Source organism: Salvelinus fontinalis, chromosome 40 (genome assembly GCF_029448725.1).
Source record: "Salvelinus fontinalis isolate EN_2023a chromosome 40, ASM2944872v1, whole genome shotgun sequence".
NCBI lineage: Eukaryota > Metazoa > Chordata > Actinopteri > Salmoniformes > Salmonidae > Salvelinus > Salvelinus fontinalis.
The window spans coordinates 10,018,628-10,036,692 of NC_074704.1; the positions used below are offsets into that span (position 1 = coordinate 10,018,628).

An 18,065-nucleotide genomic window follows, 5' to 3' on the forward strand; every position below is an offset into this window, starting at 1 on the left:
ATGATGACATGTTGCGTCTCCTTTCATAACAGACCCCCGGCACAAGAAACTGAGGAACCCTCTGTGCTCGATACCACAGTCAACAGACCCAGAACCAAGAAGACCACAACCAACAGACCTGAATACAAGATGATCTTTGATGCGTCCCAAATGGTACCTTGTTTACTCTAGTGCACTATGTAGGGGATAGGGTGTAATTTTGTTTGCACTCTGAACACCGGAAGACCTGAACACAAGATGACTCTGCCTGGGATTCAATCAAAGTTCCAAACTGAACTTGCATTTGAAAGGTAATAACGATTGTAATCAACAGGGAAATTGTCTTTAAATGCTGCGTTATCGGCAGCACAGAAGAAAGAAGTCTTTATATTTTATTGTTACTTTTTATTATTCAAAAGAGGCTTTAATATAGTATACTATAGGGTTTAATATAGTATACTACAGGGTTTAATATAGTATACTATAGGGTCTACTATAGGGATAAATATAGTATACTATAGGGTCTACTATAGGGTTTAATATAGTATACTATAGGGTTTAATATAGTATAATATAGGGCTTGGACAAGTTCTACATGGGTCGCGGGCTTATGGCTTGAGACTGAGCTGTGGCTAAAAGCTTTGCTTTGTATATCTGAAAGGAAGCAAGATAATATACCAAACTCGTCATTGCACAGGTTTTGTTTTAGCTCTTTGTGTGTGTTTTAGCGAGAGGAAACTGCTGCCCATAATGTTGTAAAGTGTCATGGGTCATGGCACAACAAACTGGGAACCATTATTTTTTAACCTTAATTTAACTAGGCAAGTCAGTTAAAAACAAATTCTTATGTACAATGGCGGCCTACCCCGGCCAAATCTGAACGGCGCTGGGCCAATGGTATGCCGCCCTATGGGACTCGGCCGGATGTGATGCAGCCTAGATTCAAACCAGAGACTACAGTGACGACTCTTGCACTGAGATGCAGTGCCTTAGACCGCTACGCCAATTGGACCAATCTATTACACCATCCATCCACCAGAATAGACCTACACATAGTCTGTGTCTGAACTGGCATCCTATTCCTTATATACTGTCAGGTGACATTTCAGATGCAGCCATCCTCTCTAACAGTTAGAAGCCAAACAAATGATGTCAGGAACTCCAAATGTCATTAAGTCACTATTGGGGATTGTCGATGCAATGATGTCTCACAAATCATCATCGCCATGGTGATGCTCCATGACATCATTTATTTGGATGGTTGAAGTGTTGTAGAGGAGTGGACATAGCAGCACTACACTCTTAGAAATAAAGGTGCTATCTAGAACCTTAAAGGGTTCTTCAGCTGTCCCAATAGGAGAACTCTTTGAAGAACCCTTTTGAGTTTCAGGTAGAACCTTTGGTTCCAGGTAGAAATCTTTAGGGTTCCATGTAAAACCCTTTCAACAGACCAGATGCTTTTTAACTTTCTGTGGAGAAACCGTCACCATCACATTAGGAAACTGTTGCAATGAACACTTATGAGTATGGTGGGCTGAATTTTCTGGACATTCCTCCCTTAAATAAAACTTTTAAGATCAATTTGATAAAACACTTCATAGACCTACTTCTATGTGGAACTTTATGCCTTTTCTACTTTGGTGGCCTTAACTTCATGTTGGTTTGCTATTGACAAAGTTCCAGTGAAACTCTTCTTTTCATTGGCAGGTTTTCTAGTCATGGTCCTTCATTTAGAAGCATAATTTCTCTCCACACGTATATTATATCTGGAATAATCAGCACATATTGTGTAATAATAAATCTTTGTTTTAGAATATTGGTTCAGAAATAATATCCTATTGGTGAGACAACTTGTAAATGCAGAGGGTCTTTTACTTCACTATGACTCATTCTTATCACTTTACAAGATCCCTACAACGCTTAAAGAGTTTACAATTGTTTTAGTCTCCATTCCCTCAGGTGTTGCTTTATTATTCAGGAACATGTTAAGACCCTCAGAACCTACCTTCGATTACCGCTGTTCACTCAATAGTAGTAAAGATTTGTTTTTGTTTTGGTCCATTCAACAACAGAGCGATACTTGCCTTGTATCAACAGGATTTTGTATCTATCTATATACCTAATGTCATGCCTTATTGGAATCGTTTTATTGATAATATCTGTTGTCTCACACATACGTACTTACTAACACAATTAAAGAAGTTTATTATAAAATGATTCATTCATATTACCCTGCCAACCACTACATGAAGTTAAAAAAATAGATACATTCAAATTGTACCTTTTGTAATGACCACCCAGAAACAGTGTTGCATCTTTTTTTAATGGTATTCAAGGAAAATAATCTGTGGCAAGACATCAGTAGATTTATAATGGAACAAATTCATGAAGATTTGACACAATTATGGAGAGATGTCCTGCATGAATTCTTTACCTACGATAAAAACTATTTGGATGGATATTTATATTTTTTGTTCACTCGCCGTACAGTAGGTGGCGGCATACAGCAATAGGTGTAGTCTGCCATAAAACCTTAAAGAGGAACAAGACAACAGCAAATTGCGGACAGTAGCTTCCACAATGGATAGGGTAAGTCTGTTTTTAACAGTATAGGTCTGCTGTGTTGTATAAAATGTCTAGGCCTAGTTTTCATCATCTTTCAACCTCCACATTCCTGTGTTCTGTTTAGTTCTGTTTGGAGCCGCAGGTAGTGTAGTGGTTAGAGCGTCGGGCCAGTAACCGAATCCCGAGCTGACAAGGTAAAAATATATTGTTCTGCCCCTGAACAAGGCAGTTAAACCCACTGTTGATGGGCCGTCATTGTAAATAAGAATTTGTTCTTATTAACTGACGTGTCTAGTTTAATAAAGTAAAAAATAAAATATAAAGTAGCCTACAACTACATATTTTGTATTTATAATGGATCCCCATTAGCTGCCAAGGCAGCAGCTGCTCTTCCTGGGGTCCAGCAAAATTAAGCAGTTCATACAACCATGTTTAGGAATCTGTGACTATTACATAATTCTCTCCTTCCTCCCGAAGTGTGCACATGTTCACATTCCTTCACTGATTTCTTATATATTAGCCATTATTTAACCAGATATTCAAGTGGCCGTTCTAACAAAGAAAAGAAATGGCTGCAATCCAAACACGTTGTTTTTCCCTCGGGGGTATCTCCGCCGAAACCGGATGCAGTTTGATTGCCATCTTAAGGGAGGTCTAATTCCCTAACGTTGGCTCGATTTTTAAAAATTGTATTTATTAACAACAAATCAATACAGAAAGTACAGAAGGGAACACAAGTATATATAGATTATATATAATGGACAATCGAGCTAGGGGGTACAAACAATTACACAAGGACCTTAAGGGACATACATACACTTACAATTCGATTTAGCTTAAAGGAGCGAGTGAACAACTTTGGCACTTGCGGGGTTGATATGACCCACAATTCAATGCAAACTGTACATGTCACATGTCAAACTCTGGTGGCCGCGAAGTGTCAAATTTAATCAACAACCTGCACTCAATGCATCTCAGCAAAATATGAAGCGAGCTTGCTAAAAAAATAAATATATATATTGATTTTACCTTTGGAAAATTGGCTTAGTTTCGTATTGATGAGTGCAATTCTGACATGTATTGAATACATTATCAAACGTTGGGTAACTGTAGCTAGCTACCTTGACAGGAGTGCTAGCTAGATACGTTAGCTTACAAGGTACATTGATAGCTTTAGGTTGGTTGTTTTTAAGTTAAACTTCAAGATTTCCACCAAGGACGTTGCCTCTCCGATCATCACTCTATCGCTTGGGCAAGGGACATTTAAGGTACACTCGGATGTAAAACGTCATTCAATGGCCGAGGGCTGTTGAGTTTGAAACGCAGCTGGAAGGCAATCGGGAAGAGGCAAGATCAGGTGGGACCATTATAGCCAATGAGAGGGCAGATATGCATGTTTCCACTAGTTGCCACAAAGTCAAACGTCTATATCGTATTTTTATTTATTTAAGGTTATGCATAAAGTTAATGTTTTCAAGGTAAGGGTTAAAATTACATTTAAAAAGTACCAGTTGTATAAATGTGCGTGGTTTGTGCTAACTAGTGACGACCAGGCACAACTCCCATACAGTGTTTTTTTCCCCCCGAAGTTGCCGGGATGTCACGTGTCTTACCTTTACCAATACACTTCAAACAACCAACTCGTTACGAAAATCAGAGTTTGGGTCCAGTTATCCCTCTTGCTTCTCCTCTCCTGTGCTGTTTGATAGGAAATGATTGGTATAAGAAATATGGTGGAAACTAGCCCATGCACACCAATCCAATGCTCTTAGATTCGTGGGTTGTAGTGAACGATTGAACATTTCAGGTAAAAGGGGATATTCAGGGATGCACCCAAATCAGAGGTTGAGACTGAATTAATACAATATTTGGTTTAATGATCAACTGTAAACTTCTTGTGGCCAACAGCACAAAGCTAGTCCGTCCCCCTACACTCTCCAGGAGTCCCCAGGTCGACCCCCTCTCCGTACTTTACTGCTGGTTCTGGTCGACTGCAGGAAAACACTGGGGCAGAATGGAACTGAGAGACATGAAGGAGGAGAGGAAAATGGAGATTTGATTTCATTAAGTAAGAACCATGTGGATTAGATTACAGTCTGCTTCTGTAACAATTAATTCATTAATTATATATTGATTAAATATCTGGTCGTTCCACCCAATTTTGAGAAGTGTAACGTGGTCCCCCCAAAAATGTTTGATTTCACCTAATTGTAACATTCTTTCATGAAGAGCACATGTTCAGCTTCATAAAAACATGTTTTCCCATCTCAAGAGGTTATATGAAAATACATACTGTAGGAAGTGCTAATGTGCTAAATAAAGTAACAGGGGATTACTGAGATCAACAAAACCACTAGTTTACACTGGTGAAATAGTCCTTTAAATCAGCCATACATTTGCTTATGACAGGGGTATTGGGAGCCAGTTTTGTTCCACAGGGAGTGAAAATTGAATGCAAGCTTCAATTATACCATATCAATTAATGGTTAAAATGGTTCACTTGTTCAGTTTTCTACAAAAAACACCAGAGAATTGATAAAAAGACTAGAACCAGCTCACCTGCCTTTGCTCTATAAAAATGATTATTTGATGTTCAATGTTTCTTTTGCCCAAAAATGTAACGAACAGTTTCACCATATTAAAACATGGGTTGACCTTAAAATGAGGGACAGACGTAAATTAATCACTAATTACTTTAAATAAATACTGTTCAGAAATGACTGTCAAAGTAACCAAATAACTAGTGCTTTACATGCACACTAATAATTTCTTATTAAACTGATTATGGCAGTAGGCTGAGTTTGGCATTAGTCATGTAAACACCTTACTCTGCTGATCTTAATTGGTGTAAGGTCATAACAGAAGGAAGCATACGCCTTTAAAAACACCTGGTTTTCTGAACAATCTTTAGAATGATTAGGACATGAAACACTTTAATCAGAGTTATAGAGGTGTATTTCATCTGTATGTTCTAACACAAGCAGCGCCAGCTAACATCTTTTGACTGAGTCCAGTGAGTTCAGGAAAAACTGAAAGTATGCAGCTTAGAAATAGTTTCACATACAACCGTTATACTGTTTAAAATAAACATAGTCGAGGTGGTAGAACGTTTATTTTGATTGCCAATTTTCAGTATTTATCAAAGTCCCATCAGGTAGCCTTATTTCAGATGTGTTCATGTAAACAGGTTTATTAGGGAAATTGTTCTTTCAAAGCATTTCAATGTTGTAATCAAACGCTTATACTAATTGACTATTCACAATAATCGTATTATTCTGCACTTGTAACTGTACTCAATGATGGTAAAACTTGGGGAAATTATTGAATTAGATGGGTTAAAATCTTTCTAGAAGTTACACAGGGTTGACGGAGGGACTTGTCACAATTCGGAATTGTCACTTTATCAAGTTTTTATTCATATTATTTCATAACAGATTTAAAATGTAATACTGGTGCACAATTTCTACTGGAAAAATATGAAAGGGATGCAAAAGGCCTTAATTTCATGGAAGGACCCATCTGTTTATGGACCCATATTTGCAAAATCTAACTCTTCAATGTCTTTGTTTCACAGGGGACATCCCTAATCGTTGCTCTCTTAGTGGGAGGGGCTTATCATCTGGGGAGCCTCAACAACATCATGATGCTGACATGAAAGAGAAGAGCCTCTCCAGATCAGAACACCTCAAGAAACACCAGCAGACACTTATAGGGAAGAAACCTCACCACTGCTGCTCTGACTGTGGGAAGAGTTTTGCTAAACAGGACTTGACTATTCATGAGCAAATTCACACTCTAGAGCATGCATCTAAAACCTTAAAATCTCATCAGAGAATTCATACAGGGGAGAGGCCTTACCCCTGCTTTGATTTTGGGAAATACTTCAAACAATCAGGAACCCAGACTAAACACAAACACACAGGAGAGAAGCCTTATAACTGTGATCAGTGTGAGAAGAGTTTTGATCAATCTGGAGCCCTGACTAGACACCAACGCATACACACAGGAGAGAAGCCTTATAGCTGTGATCAGTGTGGGAAGAGTTTCAATCAATTAGGACACCTGACTAGACACCAGCGCATACACACAGGAGAGAAACCTTATAGTTGTGATCAATGTGGGAAGAGCTTCAATCAATCAGGAGACCTAACTGCACACCAGCGCATACACACAGGAGAGAAGCCTTATAGCTGTGATCAGTGTGAAAAGAGCTTCAATCGTTCAGGAAATCTGACTACACACCAACGCATACACACAGGAGAGAAGCCATATAACTGTGATCAGTGTGGGAAGAGTTTCAATCAATTAGGACAAGTGATTACACACCAACGCATACACACAGGAGAGAAGCCTTATAGCTGTAATCAGTGTGGGAAGAGCTTTAATCACTCAGGAGTCCTGACTAGACACCAACGCATACACACAGGAGAGAAGCCTTATAGTTGTGATCAGTGTGGGAAGAGCTTCAATCATTCAGGTACCCTGAGTGAACACCAACGCTTACACACAGGAGAGAAGCCTTACAGCTGTGATCAGTGTGGGAAGAGCTTCAATCACTCAGGACACCTGACTATACACAAACGCTTACACACAGGAGAGAAACCTTACAGCTGTGATCAGTGTGGGAAGAGCTTCAGTCAATCAGGAGACCTAACAGCACACCAGCGCATACACACAGGAGAGAGGCCTTATAGCTGTGATCAGTGTGGGAAGAGCTTCAGTCAATCAGTACACCTGACTATACACCAGCGCATACACACAGGAGAGAAGCCTTATAGCTGTCATCAGTGTGAGAAGAGTTTCAGGATGTCAGATCACCTGATTAAACACCAACGCATACACACAGGAGAGAAGCCTTATAGCTGTGATCAGTGTGGGAAGAGTTTCAATCAATCAGGACACCTGACTATACACCAACGCATACACACAGGAGAGAAGCCTTATAGCTGTGATCAGTGTGGGAAGAGCTTCAATCGTTCAGGATACCTGACTACACACCAGCTCACACACACCGGAGAGAAACCTTACTCCTGTTTATGTGGAAATAGCTTTGCTCATTTAGGGTCACTGAAAAAACACCAGAAATCACAAAAATGTTTTCTTTCATCTCCCTCCTCTCCGGCAGCTGTTCCAGATCCCTAAGTAAAGTTTCAATAGAAAACATCTTGTAAAGAGTCATCCATTTCCCATTATCAAACAGTTTACTAAGTCTGATTACCATGGTAACCTGTGTCACATAATATGCAGCTCTGGATCCATATGTATCAAGTGTCCTGGAGTAGGAGTGCTGTGTGTGTGTGGTGGAGTGGGGTGTTCAGAGCTGTATCTTATTTAATTCATTCCTTTTATCCTTTAAATAATAATAGAATAATGTTTCAACAATACTAGGTGTGTATTCATGCATTCAGTAGATCAATATATTAAATCCATTATCTGCTCAACCACATCTGCTTCTCACTTCTTTTATATGTTTTTTATATGGACCAGAGGCCTCTAGAATAAGTTTGCTCCAAAAAGATCTAGACATATTTATTGTAAAACCATTTACCAGGTTTAAGTGCAGCTGATGGGCCATACAGAAGAATGCTGCTATAGGAAATGTAGTTGTGGTTCTCATCCTCTGTCTCTCTGGCTTCATGTGGTTCAGGTGAGCATTTGTCGAAAGACTTATCTTTCACTTTATCAGTTTGATTGTTATTCAATGACTGATTCATTAATTTGTGTAAAAAACATAAAGAAAGCCTCCAAATCTGCCAAGGGTCACAGCAGGGAATGGACAGGTGAGTTGAGGTCAAAATGTATTTTTTTTCTTTCAGATCTTTTCATCAGTGCTCGATTATTTTTGCCTGGCACAGTGAAACCAATGGAATCGTCCCAAGGTATGTTTATCTGTCTTTTCTCCTCTCCGGGGAGACTCAGTCCAGTGTATGACAACGTCTCAGGCAGCACAGATGAGCAGGGTGACGTTCACTATGCCAATGTCCACCTATCTTGCTCCAATAACCAGGAAGTGCCTCTGTACTCCACTGTCCAACCTCCTCAACCCCAGAAAGGGGATGAGGATGTCCAGTACGTTGATGTGAAATTCAACCGCCCCAGTGTTGCTACTCGGTGAGCAGGTCCAGCTATTACAACATCTCAAGAGAATTTTGAAATGAGATGGTACTTGTGCTTGACATTTTGCAATGCAAACAATACTTGTATGTTATGCAGACCAGCAGTTGTTTCGTTTAAATGTATTAACATCTAGATGATTACTTAAAATGAGACCCCAGAAGTGAAGATTGATGATGACGTAGCGTCTCCTTTCATAACAGACCCCAGGCACAAGAAGCTGAGGACCCCTCTGTGCTCTATACCACAGTCAACAAACCCAGAACCAAGAAGACCACAACCAACAGACCCGAATACAAGATGATCTTTAATGCGTCCCAAATGGTACCTCTAGTGCAGTATGTAGGGGATTGTTTCTAATTTTGGATGCACTCTGAACATAAGATGACTCTGCCTGGGATTCAATCAAAGTTCCATACTGAACTTGCATTTGAAAGGTAATAACGATTGTAATCATCAGGGAGATTGTCTTTTAAAGCTGTGTTGTCAGCAGCTCAGAAGAAGTCTTTCTATTTTTGTTACTTTTTATTATTAAAAATCGGGTCTACTATAGGGTTTAATATAGTATACTATTGGGTTTAATATACATTGCTCAAAAAAATAAAGGGAACACTTAAACAACACAATGTAACTCCAAGTCAATGACACTTCTGTGAAATCAAACTGTCCACTTAGGAAGCAACACTGATTGACAATAAATTTCACATGCTGTTGTGCAAATGGAATAGACAAAAGGTGGAAATTATAGGCAATTAGCAAGACACCCCCCAAAACAGGAGTGATTCTACAGGTGGTGACCACAGACCACTTCTCAGTTCCTATGCTTCCTGGCTGATGTTTTGGTCACTTTTGAATGCTGGCGGTGCTCTCACTCTAGTGGTAGCATGAGACGGAGTCTACAACCCACACAAGTGGCTCTGGTAGTGCAGTTCATCCAGGATGGCACATCAATGCGAACTGTGGCAAAAAGTTTTGCTGTGTCTGTCAGCGTAGTGTCCAGAGCATGCAGGCGCTACCAGGAGACAGGCCAGTACATCAGGAGACGTGGAGGAGGCCGTAGGAGGGCAGCAACCCAGCAGCAGGACCGGTACCTTGGCCTTAGTGCAAGGAGGTGCACTGCCAGAGCCCTGCAAAATGACCTCCAGCAGGCCAACCCGTTTTTCGTTGTTAAAACTGCCCTCAAACGTCACCAAAATCATGGACTAAGTAATTAACCATGTTACCTCAATATTTTTAAGTCATATTGCATTTTCGCACATTTCATACCTGAATTAATAGGGTAAAATTATGAGACGGTGAAACGTTAATTTTCAGAACTAGTCAGTCTCCATCATGAAGAAGAAATGTTAAATATATCACTAACTCACTTCATTGACGTCACAGCTCCCCTAGCGGCAGTAATTATGTACTTACATTAAATGCAAATGAGAGTCATTCCTGGGAGACAAAATAAACAAAATAAAACATCCAAAATATGACCGTACATATGTGACCGTACAAAAACGACCGTATGACCGTACAAAAACAGTTGACAGTTGAGATACAGCCTGGAATCAAACCAGGGTCCATAGTAACGCCTCTAGCACTGAGATGTAGTACCTTAGACCGCTGCGCCACTCGGGAGCCCCGAAATACAATCTGCCCAAATATTTAAATGTTCTGTTGAGGAGCTCAGAAAAGTACATCCTCACATGGCGCCGCCCCTCCGGGAATTTGGGGATTAACAACATTTTTGTCTTTGTGTATGATGATGATGGTAGTACTGTATCCCCCCCTCCCGCATTCATTTCCCACAATGGACTTTTCCCCCCCGTTCACTACCCGTCCAGTAGGTGGCGGCAATATGCCAATAGGCGTAGTCTGACATTAAACCTTAAAGAAGAAGAAGATAACAAAGTAGCCTAACTGTACTGTTGTAGCCGACCACATTTCATGTCTTACAAAGAAACAATAGCTTCCACAATGGATCGGGTAAGTCTGGTTTTAACCGTATATGCCTGCTGTGCTGCATAAAATGTCTAGGCCTAGTTTTCATCATCTTTGCACCTTCACATTCCTGTTTTCGGTTAAATGTCGTTACAAAATAAAATAAAAGACAGTATAACTTGTTGGGATTTTTTTTTACTTCAACAAAGTAGCCTATTTAGGAATCTGTGGCTATAACCTAATTATCTCTCCTTCCTCACAAAGTGTGCACATGTTAACATTCCTTCACTGATTTCGAATACATTATCCATTATTTGACCAGATGCTCAAGTGGCCGCTCGAACAAAGAATTTCTTTTTTAAAAATGTAAGGCAATGGTGAAGAGTCAAGATCACGTGGGACCATAATATGCAATGAGGGCAGATGTGCGTGTTTCCACTAGTTACCACAGCCACAAAGTCAAATGTCTATATCGTGTTTTTATTTATTAGGGTTAGGCATAAAGTTAGAAGTGGCGCAGTCTAAGTCACTCCGTGTCAATGCTAGAGGCGTCACTACAGACACCCTGGTTCGAATCCCATAGGGCGGCGCACAATTGGCCCAGCTTCATCCGGGTTTGGCCAGTGTAGGCCGTCAATGTAAATAAGAATTTGTTCTTAACTGACATGCCTAGTTTAAATAAAAAAAGTAGTATGGTTAGGGTTAAAATAAAATCCATTGTAGAAATGGGCGTGGTTGACTAGTGACGACCAGGCACTACTCCCATATAAAGTGTTCTACTTTTATCAATACACTCATAACAACCTAATCGTTACGAAATGTATATTCGATCAAATAAGTCAGAAACCAGATTCTGGGCCCAGTTATCTCTCTCGCTTCACCTCTAAATTGCTGTTTGAAATGAAATTACTGGTATGAGATATATGGTGGAAACTAGCCCAAGCTTCCACCAATCTAATGCTCTTAGATTTGTGGGTTGTAGTGAACGATTGAACATTTGAAGGAAAATTAGATTTAAGGGATGCACTCAAATCAATCAGAGGTTTAGACTAAATGAATACAATATGTGGTTTAATTATACACGTTTTAATACTTCTTGCGGCCAACAGGACAACGCTAGCCCGTTCCCCTCTACCCTCCCGGAGTCCCCAGGTCAAACGCCTCCCAGTTCCGCTTTACTGCTGGATCTTGTCGACTGCAGGAAAACACCGGGGCAGAGTGGAACTGAGAGAGGAGAAAAGAAGGAAGATGGAGATTTGATTTCATTAAGTAAGAACCATGGTGTGTAGATTAGACTACAGTCTGCTTCTGAAACAATAGCGGAGGTGCATAAAGATGGCGGCCCGCATATATATACCACAAATTCCTTGTTTTGCTGAGTTCACTGTATTCTACATTGCTCTTTTTTTTATTTTTTTATTTTTTTTACTGTTTTTTGGTATGGTCATTAGCGCAGTAAACATGATCCCAATTTTTGCTTCAAGACGGCGGCGATTTGAAAAATCAAAAAAGTAGATTGTGCTGATATATTGGAACATTGAACCATGTCGCACACCGTAGTTCCAAAACTCAGTAGATGGTGCTAAAACAATGATGTCATATCAGAATTCTGCCATCTCTTTGCACTTTAGTCATTCATTGATTAATGATATATTGATGAAAATATCTGGGTAGTTACACCCATTTTTAAAAGTAACTTAAAATTAGGTGAAATATATATGTTTAACATTGACATAAAAAGAACATGTTCAATTTCATGAAAAACATGTTTTTCCCATCTCAAGACATTGAATAAAAATATAACTATACTAAGTGCCTATGTGCCAAATAAAGTAACAGGGTTGACAGTAAAATAGTCATAAATCAGCCATCAATTCACTTGTGACGGGGAATCAGCCATCAATTCACTTGTGACGGGGAATCAGCCATCAATTTACTTGTGACGGGGAATCAGCCACCAATTCACTTGTGACGGGAAATCAGCCATCAATTCACTTGTGACGGGGAATCAGCCACCAATTCACTTGTGACGGGGAATCAGCCATCAATTCACTTGTGACGGTGAATCAGCCATCAATTCACTTGTGATGGGGAATCAGCCACCAATTCACTTGTGACGGGGAATCAGCCACCAATTCACTTGTGACGGGGAATCAGCCATCAATTCACTTGTGACGGGGAATCAGCCACCAATTCACTTGTGACGGGGAATGGAAGCTTGTTTTTTGCAACAGTTAGTGCCAATTTAATGCAATCCAGAAAATGGAATTGTTCAAAGATTACTAGCATGTCTATGTATGGGTAAATGGGTTGACTTGCTCAGTTTTCCACCACAAAACAGCTTAAGTTGACAATCAAAGTGACGCTGTTAAAAACACCTGGTTTTCTGAGCAATTTCTCAATTTATTAGGACACGTCAAGGCCTTCATCAGATTCATAGAGGCATATTTCATCTGCATATGTTCTAGCACGAGCAGCGCACTTTTCCTTCATGCTTCTCAAAACTAACATGTTTGCTGTGGTAGTACATTTATTTAGATTGCCAATTTTCAGCATTTATCAAAGTTCCATCAGGTAGCCTGATTTCAGATGTCCATGCTATTCAATATCTTTGTTTCACAGGGGACAGCCCTAATCGTTGCTCTCTCAGTGGGAAGGGCTTATCATCTGGGGAGCCTCTACAACATCATGATGCTGACAAAAAAGAGAAGAGTCTCTCCAAATCAGAACACCTCAAGAAACAGAAGCAGAGACGTATAGGGAAGAAACCTCACCACTGCTGCTTTGACTGTGGGAAGAGTTCTGCTAAACAGAGGGAATTGGTAATTTACAAGCAGATTCACACTGGGAGAAAAATGTACCGCTGCTCTCAGTGTGGGAAGAGTTTTGCTGCATCTAAAACCTTACAATCTCAGATAATTCATACAGGGGAGAGGCCTTACCCCTGCTTTGATTGTGGGAAGAGCTTCAGTCAATCAGGAGCCTTGACTACACACCTACGCATACACACAGGAGAGAAGCCTTATAGCTGTGATCAGTGTGGGAAGAGCTTTGCTCTATCCGGAAACCTGAGTACGCACCAGCGTGTACACACAGGAGAGAAGCCTTATAGCTGTGATCAGTGTGGGAAAGGCTTCAATCAATCAGGAAACCTGACTATGCACCAGCGTATACACACAGGAGAGAAGCCTTATAGCTGTGATCAGTGTGGGAAGAGCTTTGCTCTATCCGGAAACCTGACTAGACACCAGCGCATACACACAGGAGAGAAGCCTTATAGCTGTGATCAGTGTGGGAAGAGTTTCAATCAATCAGGAGAACTGACTAGACACCAACGCATACACACAGGAGAGAAGCCTTATAGCTGTGATCAGTGTTGGAAGAGCTTTGCTCTGTCCGAAGACCTGACTAGACACCAGTGCATACACACAGGAGAGAAGCCTTATAGATGTGACCAGTGTGGTAAGAGCTTCATGGATTCAGGTAGTCTGACTAGACACCAGCGTATACACACAGGAGAGAAGCCTTATAGCTGTGATCAGTGTGGTAAGAGCTTCATGGATTCAGGTAGTCTGACTAGACACCAGCGAATACACACAGGAGCAAAGCCTTATAGCTGTGATCAATGTGGGAAGAGTTTTGCTCAATATTCTACTCTGACTGCACACCAACGCATACACACAGGAGAGAAGCCTTATATCTGTGATCAGTGTGGGAAGAGCTTCAATCGTTCAGGAGCCCTGACTACACACCAACGCATACACACTGGAGAGAAGCCTTATAGCTGTGATCAGTGTGGGAAGAGCTTCAATCATTCAGGAGCCCTTACTAGACACCAGCTCACACACACTGGAGAGAAACCTTACTCCTGTCTATGTGGAAAGAGCTTTGCTCGTTCAGGGTCACTGAAACAACACCAGAAAGCATCTCCCTCCTCCGGCACCGGTTACAGTTCTCTGAAGATAGTTTCAATAGAAAACATATTGTAAAGAGTCATTCATCTCCCATTCTCTAACAGTTTACGTCTGATTACCATGGTAACCTGTGTAGCATAAAATGCAGCTCTGGATCCATATATATCCAGTGTCTTGGAGTAGGAGTGCTGTGTGGTGGGGTGGAGGTGTTCAGAGCTGTATCTTATTTCATTAAATCATATTATCCATTAAATAATTGTGTAATGTAGAATAATGTTTCAACAATACTAGGTGTGTATTCATGTATTCAAAAGATCAATAAATTACATCCATTATCTGCTCAACATCTGCTTATTACATTCATTTTATGTTTTTATTATCTATAATAATAAAACATGTATAAGGAGCATAGGCCTCTTGTATAATTAGTTTGCTCCTAAAAGATGTTCACATATTATTGTAAAACCCTTCACCAGGTTTTACAGCCCGGGCCTCCCGGGTGGCGCAGTGGTTTAGGGCACTGCATCGCAGTGCTAGCTGCGCCACCAGAGTCTCTGGGTTCACGCCCAGGCTCTGTCGCAGCCGGCCGCAACCGGGAGGTCCGTGGGGCGACGCACAATTGGCATAGCGTCGTCCGGGTTAGGGGTTAGGGAGGGATTAGCCGGTAGGGATATCCTTGTCTCAGTATGTAAAAAAAAAGAAAAAAAAAAAGAAAATGTAATAAAATGTATGCACTCTACTGTAAGTCGCTCTGGATAAGAGCGTCTGCTAAATGACTAAAATGTAAATGTAATGTAAATGTTTTAGTGTAGCTGATGGGACATGGAAGTACAGAAGACATAGGACTATTGGTGTGGTCAAATTATGATGTTGTATTTATTTTAAAGGATTTTAATAGTGATATCTTTCAACTTTCCTTATTGTATTTTAAGTGTGCTCCAGAAAGATGTTCACACATTTGGTTTTTAGGATGAGGCGTCAAGGCGTCATCAGTACTTATAGGTCATGTCAACCACAGATCTCACACTTTTCTGTTTTTTCACGACCAGTAACGTCTCCCCTACCAAACTCCTCTCTCTTCACTCTGGAAATACACTTGATAATATTGTTTTGGAAATTCTACACAGGGGTCACTCGAAGTCAAACTTAAATGAATCATTGTTTATTCACAGTTAAGTGGAGAGTTTCCAACCAACTCAATGCACCATAGTACACATCGATCTGGAGCTCTGCTGGGGCAGTCCCAGCAGCTGTCCTATATACGGCTAAACTAAAATCTACACAACATGAATTGGTTCCTGCATGTGACTGGCTGTTATCCCGCAGGCTCAGTTTCCCAAGAAACTGATCAATGTCTCCTATCTTAACATCCAGAACATATTCTGGGTGTTCTGCCAACTGGTCTAAGGGTCACAGTCACCTGCATGAACCAAAACCGAGTGAGAGAAGAGCGAGCACTCTCTTCAGAAATAAAATTCCAGCCCAATATCCTATACATTACCATTCTACTTATTTTTGGTGAGTTGTTACGTGGAACAAATGCTTGCATGAAAATATTGTAAAACATTATCTGGAATATGGTTTCATGTTTTCTCGTTTTGTTTTACATTGCTGATTGCATATTCATTTTTAAAATATGTATATATTTTTTTTATGTTTAATTGTATTATGTAGAAGAGACCAATATGTTGTTGGTGCCCTATGTCCCAACACTCAATGTTGTAGTCATGGTCCCGAGAATAGAGACCAGGATATGTTGTTGGCCTGGGTCCCAACACTCAATGTTGTAGTCATGGTCCCGAGAATAGAGACCAGGATATGTTGTTGGCCTGGGTCCCAATACTCAATGTTATGGTCCTGGTCCTGAGAATAAAACGGGTTTAAAACAACAACAGAGATTCACGTGTCTTACAGTGCTACACATCTGTTATAATAAGTGCTTTTTCCTGCTTAATTGAAGTATCAGGTGTAGTTTTTCACCAGTTATAAAGTGTGTTTGTTGTCTCTATGTTTCTAGGCTGCAGGGAGGGAGATGCAACAACAGCCTTGAGAACAACTGGACTAAATAGAATTCTGTTCCAAGTTGCTGTCAGGTACAAGTAGACGATAGCAGACAACAGGATTCTTAGTGAAAGGGGTGTTGTTGAACGTTTTCTTGACTTTACTCGACTTTTATAGATCACGTAAAATGTTATCCAGGAACTTTCTGAGGTAATACTAGGCTATATGAGACGTTTATTTGTTCTAACTTACGTTTTGATATTCAAATAGATGTTTGATTGCTCTGGTCTAGGGGCGCATCATTTGCAGTCTTGAGAATCGAATTTTCTCTCGGCAACTCCCAAGTCATTATCCGAACACTACAACAAAGTAGTCAAACTGTACTGTAGCCTACAACATTTCATTCCATACAAAGAAACAATAGCTTCCACAATGGATCGGGTAAGTCTGGTTTTAACAGTATAGGCCTGCTGTGTTGTAACCGTGTAAAATGTGTTCGGTTTAAACCGCTGGACAAGAAACCATGACGGTTAAACGTGTAGGGATTTTTTTTCTGCAAAGTAGCCTAATACTAAATCATTTTTAGGAATATGTGACTATGACCTAATAATCTCTCCTTCCTCCCAAAGTGTTCACATTCCTTCACTGACTTCGAATACATTGTCCATTATTTGACCAGATACTCAAGTGGCCGTTCTAACAAAGAAAATAAATGTATTCAACAATGGAAGGCAATTGATAAAGAGGCAAGATCAGGTGGGACCATTATTGCCAATGAGAGGGCAGATATGTGTGTTTCCACTAGTTACACAGCCACAGAGTCAAACGTCTATTGTATTTTTATTTAAGGTTAGGAATAACGTTAGAAGTGTTGTTAAGGTTAGGGTTAAAATCACATTTTAATACGATCAATGGTAGAAATGGGCGTGGTTTATGGTTTTGTTTGCTGTAACTAGTGACGACCAGGCACTACTCTCATATAACGTTTCCTACTTTTATCAATACTATCCTAACAACCTAATCTTTACGAAATGTATATTCGATCAAATAAGCCAGAAGCCAGCTTCTGGGCCCAGTTATTCCTCTCGCTTCGTCTCTTCCTCGCTGGTTGAACGGAAATGACTGGTATAAGAAATATGATGGAAACTCTGACTGTCCCAAGCCTCCACTAACCCAATGCTAATAGATTTGTTTGTTGTAGTGAACGATTGAACATTTCAGGAAAAATGAGATTGTCTAGCGATACACCCAAATCAATTAGAGGTGTAGACTAAATTCATCAATTTAGTTTCATTTTAATCTATGTAGAATACTTATTGCGGCCAACAGGACAAAGCTAGCTCGTCCCCCTCCACCCTCCAGGAGTCCCTAGGTCAACCGCCTCCCTGTACTTTACTGCTGGGTCTGATCGACTGCAGGAAAAAACCAGGGCAGAGTGGAACTGAGAGACGAGAAGAGGAACATGGAGATTTGATTTCATTAAGTAAGAACCATGGTGTGTGGATTAGACTACAGTCCGCTTCTGCAACAATTAATTGATGAGTTATATATTGATGAAAATATCTG

General features: G+C 40.3%; 1 protein-coding gene across 1 annotated transcript in view; it reads left to right on the forward strand.

Moving 5' to 3' along the window:
* The window catches only part of LOC129839259 (zinc finger protein 91-like), a 119,927-nt gene that overhangs the window by 86,981 nt on the left and 14,881 nt on the right, over positions 1 to 18,065 (forward strand). Inside the window, exons 3-11 of the mRNA XM_055906568.1 lie at positions 6,119 to 7,682; positions 8,464 to 8,655; positions 8,862 to 8,982; positions 11,308 to 11,496; positions 11,694 to 11,853; positions 13,207 to 14,569; positions 16,677 to 16,681; positions 16,816 to 16,940; positions 17,808 to 17,994. Coding sequence (XP_055762543.1) covers positions 6,119 to 7,682; positions 8,464 to 8,655; positions 8,862 to 8,982; positions 11,308 to 11,496; positions 11,694 to 11,853; positions 13,207 to 14,569; positions 16,677 to 16,681; positions 16,816 to 16,940; positions 17,808 to 17,994 — 3,906 coding nt within the window. The remainder of the gene's footprint in view (positions 1 to 6,118; positions 7,683 to 8,463; positions 8,656 to 8,861; positions 8,983 to 11,307; positions 11,497 to 11,693; positions 11,854 to 13,206; positions 14,570 to 16,676; positions 16,682 to 16,815; positions 16,941 to 17,807; positions 17,995 to 18,065) is intronic.